The sequence below is a fragment of the Leuciscus leuciscus genome, assembly GCF_965113295.1.
Source record: "Leuciscus leuciscus genome assembly, chromosome: 22".
Classification (NCBI taxonomy): domain Eukaryota; kingdom Metazoa; phylum Chordata; class Actinopteri; order Cypriniformes; family Leuciscidae; genus Leuciscus; species Leuciscus leuciscus.
The window spans coordinates 25,910,351-25,922,431 of NC_138746.1; the positions used below are offsets into that span (position 1 = coordinate 25,910,351).

General features: G+C 38.0%; 1 protein-coding gene and 1 long non-coding RNA gene across 2 annotated transcripts in view; one reads left to right on the forward strand and one right to left on the reverse strand.

Annotated features, from left to right (window-relative positions):
• LOC309487047 overlaps window positions 1-12,081 on the forward strand; it is a 188,968-nt gene that overhangs the window by 47,263 nt on the left and 129,624 nt on the right. The window lies entirely within an intron of this gene.
• Window positions 5,281-12,081, reverse strand: part of epas1b (endothelial PAS domain protein 1b) — a 47,390-nt gene continuing 40,589 nt past the window's right edge. Inside the window, exons 10-16 of the mRNA XM_082154456.1 lie at window positions 11,537-11,727; window positions 11,326-11,439; window positions 10,761-11,224; window positions 10,584-10,680; window positions 9,759-9,864; window positions 9,255-9,395; window positions 5,281-9,167 (exon numbers count right to left, since the gene is read on the reverse strand). Coding sequence (XP_082010582.1) covers window positions 9,016-9,167; window positions 9,255-9,395; window positions 9,759-9,864; window positions 10,584-10,680; window positions 10,761-11,224; window positions 11,326-11,439; window positions 11,537-11,727 — 1,265 coding nt within the window. The 3' untranslated portion in view covers window positions 5,281-9,015. The remainder of the gene's footprint in view (window positions 9,168-9,254; window positions 9,396-9,758; window positions 9,865-10,583; window positions 10,681-10,760; window positions 11,225-11,325; window positions 11,440-11,536; window positions 11,728-12,081) is intronic.

The following is a 12,081-nucleotide window of genomic DNA, read 5'->3' on the forward strand; positions in this document are numbered from 1 at the left end:
AATCATGGAACTTGCCATCATGCCTATGGATCTAATAATGTTTATGGATGAGTGAAAACATATATTTTTTTTAACATGACTGTGGTATGAAGCATGTCACGATTGCTAATGAGAGACAGATATCAGCGCCACACGCGAGTCCCGCGGATATAAAGGAATGAGTTCATTTCATTCTATGCGGAATTACTACTCACACAAGTCAGTTTGTTTGACGAATTAAACTAGTGAGGTTCCTTCCCCACGGTGTCTGTCACATTTGAACTACATTCCCCACGATCCTTGTCTCTTCATTGCACTCAGCTGTCCCTAGTCACTCATTATTACACTCAGCCTATTCCCCATTAGTATTGTCATTTTCCTGTGTATTTATACCCTGTCTGTTTAGTATGTGTTAGGAGTCTTTGTTGTATGTCACTTACACTTCTTCAAGTCGGTTTCCTAGTTTGAGTTTTTGTTTATTTTGTTATATTGGACTGCTAACATGGATTTGGACCCCTGCATGAATGACGACGAATTGGATTGCCCTAATAAAGAAAGTGTTGTATTTGGATCCACCTGTTTCTCTCCCATTCCTTGGTGTGTGGATCGTGACAGAAAGACTCTGTCACACAATGGATCCAGCAGCATGAACATTTTGCAGGGCCTTGCTTTATGGGCCCGCCAGACCGAAGAGGCCATGGCGCTGAATTCCACTAAGCACCCTTCGCCGTTGATTCCGCCCAGCTCAGAACCTGCACGTTACCATCGGAAACAGAGGAGGAGAAGGAAGACCTCCTCCGTGACTGTTCCGGTGGTCCCAGTTCCGGTGGTCCCTGTTCCGGTGGTCCCGAGTTCGGTGGTCCCAGTGCCGGTGGTCCCAGTGCCGGTGGTCCCAGTGCCGGTGGTTCCTGTTTCGGTGGTCCCGAGTCCGGTGGTCCCGAGTCCGGTGATCCCGAGTCCGGTGGCTCCAAGACACAGGAGGAGGAGAAAGGCTCCCTCCGTAACTATTCCGGTGGTCCCAGTTCCGGTGGTCCCAGTGCCGGTGGTTCCTGTTTCGGTGGTCCCGAGTCCGGTGGTCCCGAGTCCAGTGATCCCGAGTCCGGTGGCTCAAAGACACAGGAGGAGGAGAAAGGCTCCCTCCGTAACTGTTCCGGTGGTCCCTGTTCCGGTGGTCCCTGTTCCGGTGGTCCCTAACACAGAGACCATCCCGGAGGTGACTGCCGTCCCTGATGCACCGCCCAGGCGTCTTGCTCTGCCCGCATCGCCCAGGCGTCTTGCTCTGCCCGTGCCGCCCAGGCGTTATGCTCTACTGGATCCGCCCGAGCTGCTCGCACTGCCTGCACCACCCCAGCAATCCGTCACGTCTGCCCAGCCAGAGACTGTTCACGTCACGTCTGCCGGGCCTGTGTCTTCGGACAAGATGGCCGCTACAGAGACTGTTCACGTCACGTCTGCCGGGCCTGTGTCTTCGGACAAGATGGCCGCCACATGTCACAGTGTCTGGGTTTGTTCCCTGGGTCTCCACTAGATGTCCTCCTTCCCCACGGTGTCTGTCACATTTGAACTACATTCCCCACGATCCTTGTCTCTTCATTGCACTCAGCTGTCCCTAGTCACCCATTATTACACTCAGCCTATTCCCCATTAGTATTGTCATTTCCCTGTGTATTTATACCCTGTCTGTTTAGTATGTGTTAGGAGTCTTTGTTGTATGTCACTTACACTTCTTCAAGTCGGTTTCCTAGTTTGAGTTTTTGTTTATTTTGTTATATTGGACTGCTAACATGGATTTGGACCCCTGCATGGATGACGACGAATTGGATTGCCCTAATAAAGAAAGTGTTGTATTTGGATCCACCTGTTTCTCTCCCATTCCTTGGTGTGTGGATCGTGACAATAACACTGTGCAAGTGGTTTTTGAATATTTTGATACAAAACTTGTACATATTGTACCTTTAAACACTGCACGTGTAGAAAGTTAAAGGCCTGTCATTCTCCTCTTCTAACTTGTAGTGAAAACACTTGAACTGGTTGTTTTTAACCAGGTATCATCTTTCTTTTCATAGAATAACCAGCTGGACATTAACCAATCAGGATTTAAAAGCTGATTCCAAATCATTATTCCTCATTCTGCTAGATCTTTTTTTTTTTTTTTTTTTTACACTGTTAATCATCAGATCCTGTCCACCCTCTCATCACTTGGCATTACTGGATCTCCACTTTGCTGGTTTGAATCTTGCCTCACAGGTAGGTCTTCAAGGTTACCTGTGGAGGGGAGGTATCCAAAACACATCATCTGGTCACCGAGGTACCTCAGGGATAAGTTCTAGGCCCCCTCTTCTTCCTATACACTACATCACTGACACCCATTATAGGCACATGGTTTCTCCTACAATTGCTATGCTGATGACACATAGCTCTATTTTTCATTTCAACCAGATGATCCCACAATAGCTGCATGGATCTCAGACTGCAATGGCAGACATCTCGGCAGGGATGAAAAAAAAAAAAACATCACCTGCAACTCAACCTAGCAAAGACAGAACTTCTCATCTTTGAGCTTCAACCACTCCGTCAGTACAGCTGAATTTCACCATCCAGAATGATAGCTGAAACTTTGTATGGCTAGCACTTCTCTTTAAGATGAACTGCTTGTTTTATTCCTCAACTGTTAAAGTTTTGTAAACATTATTCAATGTTATTAAGAAATGTAAGATTTAAAGTTTAAAAACTTCCTATTAAATACTTGCATTGAAGAATACTTTCCGAAATTCTGCCCGCCAGCAATTGTCCCATTTGCATTCTGAATGGCCGTTTGGCTTACATCTATTTGCATTTTGAATTATGATTGTTGTTCTTTTTTTAATTTTTTTAATATCTATATAACCATACAACCTCATTTATGCTGGAAATATATGTTGCCAAATGTGTGTTTATTCACACACAGAAAACAAGACATATTTAGAGTATTGACAACAGGCATTTAATTTATGCAGTCTAAAATCTAAGCTCATCCAAAACCTTTACACCATTTCCTTTGCTGCATTGCAAATCTAGTTTAAAACTTTTTTTGCTCATTTCCTTTTGTTTCAACTTGCAGATATCTAAGGTGCCACTAAATATAGACATTTAAGACTCTGAAATCAAAGGGAATTGAAAATGAACATGCTCTGTCTAGAATTGGGCAGCTCTCAACATGCACGTTATGGATCAATGGACATTAAGCGAGGTGTTGTTAATGGTTTGCACTTTAGGTTGACTTCTTTGACAATTTTTTGTGTTTGCTAATACAGCGCCTCACAGTACCTGTGCAAAGACGGGAAGCTGCGTGAGGCAACCTCCATTTGTGTCCATTTGTCTTTGGAAGATGGAGAGCGAGGAAGGGATGTGCGTCATATTCCAAACAGAAATAACAAGGACAATAACAAATAAATGAGAGAGGAGGTTTGGCTAGGCGAACATCCAGCAAACATCTCAGCACAGAAGTGACTCCACAGGTGGTGAGGGAGGAGGACATTCACTGAGTCTGTGTGCATGATAACTCTCAACTAACCTACGGGTTAGCCAAGGACACCAATTGATTTGGCACTGGTCTTTAGACCCATTTTGGCACCCTATAATGGTTGAAAGGATCATTACCGACATTGTATGCAAATGTAAGCATTTTACCTTTCTAACCTGCGTTCTCACTATTTGAGGTTTTTACAAAGTCTCCGTAATGCCCTTTGGCATCAAAACTGCCACTATTGGTTGCAATGGCTGAGACGGACAGAGTTTGCTAATGGAAATTTCCTTTAATTAGCATGTCAGTACTGGCAAACATCCTTAGGCTATTTTCCAGGGCAGAGCAATAGCTAGTGGGGACATTTAGGGGAGGCCTGTCTGTCTGTATTTCAGGGTCCAGGAGTTACACGGTTTGCCTTGTTTCCTCTAGTCAATTTAAACCAGTCTATCTATCCTCTCAGCACATTAGTGAAATGTGTCTGTCATTTTTTGTCAGTTACTTTAATAGTTGTATGTTGTTGTATGTTTCTGAGAAGTTAGGAGGTACGTCGTCCTGTCATTATTTAAAAAATTAAACAAGTTAAGCCGTGACATACCATTGAGATGACAGAAATAACATACTGCCGCTGTGACAGAGCCAAATGCACACAGCTTAATGATGATTGATGATGTATTTATTTTTAGAATAGCTGAGCTGCAGATTTGTTTCAAAGCTGGAGGCACATTATTGAAAGGATTGAATGGATTTATGCAGGTTTTACAGAAGTAACAAATGTATACATGTACAGTGTCTACATGTTGTAGTTGTCTTACAGTTGAGTCAAATGCTTTAAGGTTTTCTAAGGGTGTTATATAAAATCTAAATTCTGATTGGATGAGCAGTTTTGTTATATGTTATTGTTATTGTTTTAATTGAAATAAAGCTGGAAATAGAGTGAAAATGAGAAATGTTGCCTTGCAAATTAACAGAAATAAAAAAAGGGATAGTTAAGGGATACTAAAGATCCTAAAACTAAAATTGAAATAAGAATAAATTAAAAGCTAAATATAAATATTTATATTTATATTTATATTTATATATATATATATATATATATAAATAAATGTACACAACATAATTAACTACACATTTTGCCTCAGACTCCTAATTACTGCTTATTATTAGTTAGTAAGTTATGTTACATTTAAGTGTTGAGTAGGATTAGGGATGTAAAATAAGATCATGCAGAATAAGGCATTAATATGTGCTTCATAAGTACTAATAAACAGCCAATATCCTAATATACATTCTAATAAGCAACTAGTTAATAGTGAGAATTGGACCCTAAACTAAAGTGTTACCAAGTTGTTCAACTATACACAGCTTAAAAACTATATTACGGTTTGTTATTTAATTGTTATTTAATAAATGCTAATAAACTACTTAACACGAGTATCTATAAAAAAAGCTAACTGCAACGTGCCTAAGAACATGGACAAAATTACTGTAAAACATGGCTAATATTACTAATACTGTTTTTAGAAAAACATACATCCCAAAATATAAGTGATACCATGTTTTTTGTACATTTACTATGGTAATACCATGTTGTTTTGGACTTCTCCGGAGCAGGTAGTGAAGCCTGGTACGTTGTCCCATCCATGCACTTGAAAAAGTGCTTCCTTGAAGTACCATGGTATTACCAAATAATGTACCATACCGCCAAAGTAATTTTATGTATGGGTTATACTATGGTACAGAGAACCACAAGAGTGATATTTTTACCATGAATGAAAACGAAAAAGAAACCAGCAACAGAAGATTGATATGCTTTAATAAGATATCAGTGCAGAGATACAACTTATTGGGTAACATTTCCCATACAGTAATGTCAACAATAATCATAATAACAGTATTATAATAATGTCAAAATACATTTAACATATTAAAATATGTATTTGCTTACTTTTTAATGAGAATCTGCCTAATTTATGTATCAGCATCCTAATGTTGTCTTTAAAGTTGAAGAATAACCGTGAAACCAGTCGAGCAAATAAGGGCAGTATCATTCTAAATTCAAATGTCGTAATGGGTTCGCGGGGTCTCAGTCTGGTGAATGACCTTCATAGTAGTAGATATTAGACAGACATACATGTACCAGTACTCTCTGCACATTCAAATGCACAACTCTCACTGTAACATCATCATCATCATGGCTGCACTGCTTTGAGAAAACTACAGACCGGACCACAAGTTCACCATTTCCTCCGTTGGCATTAATATCTGAATATTCAAGTAATAAGCATTGCTTTATAGCATAGTTTTGAGTGACTAAATGAGCAGTGACCTAGATTTGCTAATGTTAAAGCACCTGTAACAGTTTAAATATGAAATTATTGCCATTTACTAAAAATCAAGCTTTTTAAAAGCATGTGACCCAGCCATAAAAATCAATTCAATGTAGATGGTTTATTTGGGGAACAACAATATAGTTTTCCCTAGACACAAAGAGTGTTCCACCTTATCCAAGATGAGGAATACTTGCAAAGCTTGGACACTTGTTATCCATCTACCAGTCTGTTTCCTACTCTCATATTGTGTCTACTGAAATCTAGTTTTAAAACTACAAATTGTAGCGCGTTACAGATGGAACGACAGAATACGACGTAAATCGTAGTTAGTAACTTACACATTTAAGGTAATATAATTGGACTACTATTTAAATACTTTTAGATTACTTTTGACCTAACCTGTGTAATCACAGAGATTTAAAATAATTGTGTACCACATTGATATAAAAATACAAAGAGAAAACAATATATATTACATTCTACAACTTTAAGTGCTTTAGGGGTTTGTGAATTGATAAAAAGCTAATTCTTAATTCATATAATAAAAATGTAGAATAAAAATAAATAATTTGAAAATTAAAAACAAAACACTAAGAAAATATAAATTTTATTTAACTCCATGTCAAATGTAAAAAGAATTGTAAAATAGGGAAAAATCAATAAATCATGAATAATTTACTGTTTTTAATATCAAATATCAATAAAAATAATCTGATGAGCAGCATTTTAAAATTAATATATTTTTCCACAATGTTTTTTTTTGTTTTTGTTTTTTGTTTGTTTTTTGCATTCATATAATGACACCTGTAGTTAGGGGAGATTTGTGAAGGATTTTTTTGTGAAGGATTTTTTGTGAAGGGGGGTGGGGTAAACAGTAATGAAAATAATGCAATAACATCTTAAAAAAACAGCACAATTTCATATAATCTTATAATACAATTTACACGTTTTTTCCGCTTTGGAGATAGACACATTTCGTGCCATTCACTCCTGTGCTGTATTAGATTTGCTTAGTTGTGCATAGCCACTCTCTCAGAAACAATCTTTGCTGTAATCCATCATAAAGCAACACATCTCCAGTCTGCTCACAAAAAACTGGCTATTACTTTAAAAACTGGATTGTGTGCCAAACCTTATCTTTGTACCTTGAATTACTTTAAATCTTATGTGTCACTTTTTTTTTCACCAGGGGGTTAGATTTACATTAGAATTTAACAGAAGATCTAAAGTTCTTTGAGAATGTGTGTAAGCATAACAGTACAAACAAATCAACAACCATAGTTCTTGCTACATTACTACATATTGCAGCGGTCATACTAATAGACAATTTGGATGCTTTAGGATTCAACTTTAAAGACAACCTTAGGGCAATTCAAATAAAAAGATGCAAGTTATGCAAGTTATGTATGCATATGGGTCAGACTGCATAAAGCACCGTCTTTAAACAACGCAAGAGATCACTAAGATTAAAATTAGGGATCCAATATGCTACATATCTAAAACAGATTATTTTTTTTATGCTAAATTTTGAACCCAACTGTACTGGCCTGCCAATAAATGTAATATGCATTTGCATATTTCCACAAAATGCCACCAAGAACACACACAGGACACCAGCACTGCAGACTCTATAAGGACTCTGATTCACATCTACTGAGTAGACAAGACAAAGTACCAGAACAAATAATTGCTTAACTTTTTCATCAAAGTAGAACTCTATAGTAGAAATCTTGAGCATATTCCTTTAAATATGTATGTTTACAGCTAAACTGACAAAAATATATGTATTTAAAGTGGTCTCCACTATAAGGCAATGAACAGATCAGAGTCAGAAACACAGTATCGCTGCGAATCAAACAAAGGCACATGAATAACAAAAACATTGAAAGTGGTCAGTGAAGACAAGGCTTAAAGACCCCATGAAACGGCGTGCGAGCACAGCTTTCTTTCCTTTGTTGAAATTCCCTGCTGAAACAGGAAGTTAGGGCTGGAAATATTGAAGGATTATTTTATTTTATTTTATTTTATTTTATATAAAGTGCCTTTATGTTATGTTACAGTCTTGAACCATGATTTTCTATTTACTAGATTATTGCAGAGAGAAGGACATGCTCATTCAGATAATCTGATTGGACAAAAATCGTTGTAGTGCAGGATGATGTCATCAATATTTTTCTCCATTTTCCTAAAACAGTCAAGCTTTTAGTAGTACATTAGCAGAGTGGTTCCCAACCTTTTGTCCTTGAATATGTTGGTTTATTATAATAATCCATGTCATTTGATTGTTTTTATTCATTTTTTTTTATATTTCACATTGAACTATTTTATTCATGATAAATTACATTTCCTGCCTTTTCATTTAGTAGAATACGGTTTTGCCATTTCTGCTTATTATAATGCATTTTTAAGGGCAGTTTTGAGAATACTATCTCCTACCTAAAGCACAATATATTATATATATTCAACCAGGTTGCTTTTTTGTGATATCTGGCAAAATCCCCTCATTAGGAGCAAACCCATTTGTGTGAGGGAAGTGTTGAGAAGCGAGTGGAAAGAGAGCAGAACATGAACGAAGACTAAAGAGAATCTATTGTTAATCCTATTGATTATTTAATAAAGAGACTTGGACTCCAGGCTGGGAACCACTGCACTAGCATATAGACAAGCTCAGAACTGACATTTTGATCTCATGGGGTCTTTAATGATGTGTCAGAGGTAGGAAAGTTAGAACAAATGAAAGAAGTTAAGAACATTTAAAAACAAGTAGCTTACAGTAGATTCTTTTTTTTTTTTTTTTTTCTTGCTTTGTCCGACATGGATAGAGAAAAAGACGAGGGAAATATGCTAAAAGCAGTTTCAATGAAATCATCTGACAAGCAGAGAAACACCGCCAAAGACAACACAACATTTAAACTCCTCCAAAAATACTTAAATTCGTTCAGAAACTGTCTCGCAACTAAAAAAAATAGCACGTATATAATTTATGAAGATGTAGACAATAAAAATAGAATCACAGCTACATTTGTCATGTATGCAGTCAGGTAGGTACGGTATGACTGTGAGAGGGTGTATAAGCATAACTGTGTTCAAGCCGAGGTGTGCTAAAGCTGGGATGGTTATTGTCAAGTTGGTGAGTGTGAGATGAGCGATAGGGTTGGGTAAAGCGGGACTGCATTTCTGTGGGCTAATGTAGAAACTGGTCTAAGTGGCCTGATCTAATGCTCTTAGAAGGTCACAGCCCTGCAGCAAATGAAGATTGCCTTGCAACGGGACGTTGACCTCACAGTCGTAACGCGTCAGTTCAGGCAGAGAGTAGGTCTCGAAGGAGGGCCCGATAAGACGACTCGCAATTCCTGCGAACACAACCAGTTCAGAGAATCAGCATCAACAGTGCATAAAGTACAAGTGCAGATGTGTGATTGTATCATTTAAGAGCTCACCATCCATTTGGGAGAAAGGCTGCATGTTGAACTCTCTATAGTTACAACACTGTTCTCGGTAGCGCTTTGCTGCCTGATTATCCGAAAACTGGGTCTTCCTGTGCTGGTGGTCCATTCCTCTATTATGGGCTATGTCTTTGTCTAGGTATAAATACATTTGATTATTGATTGATTTTCTGTGAGACAGCTGCTAAAATCTTCTTACATTTTGCTATAAAGTGCAACAGTGCCGTCTACTTTTTCAGCGGCCTTGGTTCTGGAAGTATTTTTCCATTCATTTTTAAAAAGTCTTCGTTAAATAGTTACAAACCATGAACCAAACCAACCAGCTACGAGGTAAATCAAAACATAAACTTTGATTTCAAGTATACATATTTATATATACATCTACATATACATCTACATATATGTGTGTGTGATATAAATAAATAAATAAATACAATTTAGTTTTTCAAAAGGAATTCTTAAAAACACCACTTTGAAAATAAATTTTCAGTGTAATACCTGACAAAGCGCTAGTGCTGAGTGATTTCCTCTCCATGACGGCACAACTCTCATGCCGAAGTCTCTTCCACGATGTCTGTTGTGACTTAGTGGCGGGTGTCTCAACCTAAAACATATAAAATGATACATATAGCTTGAGGCACATGTATATAAACATTTCAATTGCACATACTTATAAGGCACTTTTTTTTCTTTCTCTTTTTTTTTTTAAATATTTGTTTTATAATTTTGAAATATTGTTCCTATATTTTGCAAAATGCTCCTCTCTAAAGTATTTTTTTTTCCAGCTGACTAATGAGGCATAGATATTGAATGGCTTTTTCTTCAACATACCTTCATTCTTGTTTATTTCATGTTAGCGAAGAGGAAAAGATGCTGCTTAAACTACAACTACGACTACAACGATCTGTCACGCCACATTAAAGAGCGCATTTATTGTTATAATTTCATTCTAAAATTGACAGAATTTGAAAGTTTCGTGTTAGTTTCATATAAAAATCAACAAAACTTACTGAATTATTATTGATTGACTATTAAACTTCAAATAATGTTTTATTCACACATCAATAGAATCGACTAAAAGAACTATTAAAAATGAGAAATTGACACAGCTGACGTTTACCTGTCATAACTTATCCAAGTTGTGTTCACAAATTGACAGTCAAATGTGCCTATTGGTACTCTTTCAAGATAAAATATGAGGTAGTTTTTAGCATGAATTTATAATCATTCTAAACTGTGCAAAGTAGTGTCCAAACCTTTGACTGGAAGTGTATATCTGAAAACTTACCAAATCATGCCATTTCAAGTAAAAAAATTACCAACCGTGGTCATCTGCGTGAACGAGCGCTTGAAACTGTTAGTGAGAGCAAGTCGAGCTGGACTCATATCTCTGTAGTTCTGCGCAAAGTTCTCGATGGGCCTGCAAAACAAACACAGGTGTCATCCAATGCAAATCCTATGACTGAACCAAGAGAAACATCCTGTAATATGCAGAATTACCTTTGCAAATAAGATGGCATTCGATTTGCTGGCACGGTTTGGCAAGAGCGCTTTGCAGCTAAAGGATCCATCATTCCAGCCTTGCTGGGTAATGGAGGGTCAGGTGGCCACTGCAGATTCTGACGCCCTCCCATAGAGGACAGTGGGGTGCTGGTGGGATCATGGTAAGGAGGCATCTGCATGGGACCCCTGCTATAGGGAACAGATGGCCATGACTCCACAGATCCTCCGTTGACGCTCTGCTCATCCGCTCCTGAACTCATGTTGGGCTGGAAGGGGTCTGCTGAAGGCGACCCCAAGGGCTGGAAGAGGCTTGTAATGTTGCTGAAACTCTGCTTGTTAGTTACCAGGCCGCCGACCTCAGATACAGGCTCCTCCTGGTAGATGGGATTGAGCTGGAAGTCCTCACCATCCATAGGGATGTAGGGAGCCAGCGTCTCCAAGTCCAAATCACTCAAGTCAGTCTGGAAGGGTCATGTAGGTTATGGTCAGAAATAATAAAATCTACATGCAACAACTGTTCCCATACAATATTATTAATGTTACAGACTGAATATTTATTAACCTCTTGGTTGCAGGTAGTCTTTGTCTCTTGTGTGTCCAAGGAAAACAGTTTCTCAGTCAGCTCCACCTTCAGCTCATTATCCACTGGGCTGTAGTAATCTCCGGGGCTGCTGGGCTGTTCAATATATAAGATATGCATTGAAGACACACCGTACAGTGATCAGTGATCAACAAAATATATGAGGATAAGGAGATTTAGTATTTGAGTTTACCGTAGAGCAGCTGCTTAGGCTGGGAGTAGCACTACTGGGAGGCGGAGCTTGAGGCACAGAGAAAGTGGCGGCCATCTTGGGCATGTCTCCAGCATAGCTCGGTTTGTGGCCGTCATGAATAGAGTGAGAAACAGGAGGAGCAACAGAAGACACTTTGCTGTACATTGGGTGTTCCTCATACTGGGGCCGACCTGAAGAAAAGATTTGTATTGTAGGAAGGTAGATGTGGCATAAAAAGTATGATAGACCAATATATCAGCCGGGGTGATTAACTAGCTGGTTTTTTTTGTTTAGTTTTTTTGGCCTTTTTGAGACTACACTAGCTGATAACCCTGCACCTGCTTGCCTCATTAACAACAGTTATTGTTGGGTCAAAAAAAAAGAAAAAGAAAAAAGAAAAAAAGAAAAGATTATCTCAAAGCTAAAATAATAATGGAAAAAAAAAAGTAAGATAATTTAATTAGATAATTATTGTCAGGAAAGTTTTTTTTTTACAGTATTTTAATAAAAAATAATTAGTAAAAAAAAAAAAAAAAAAAGAAATT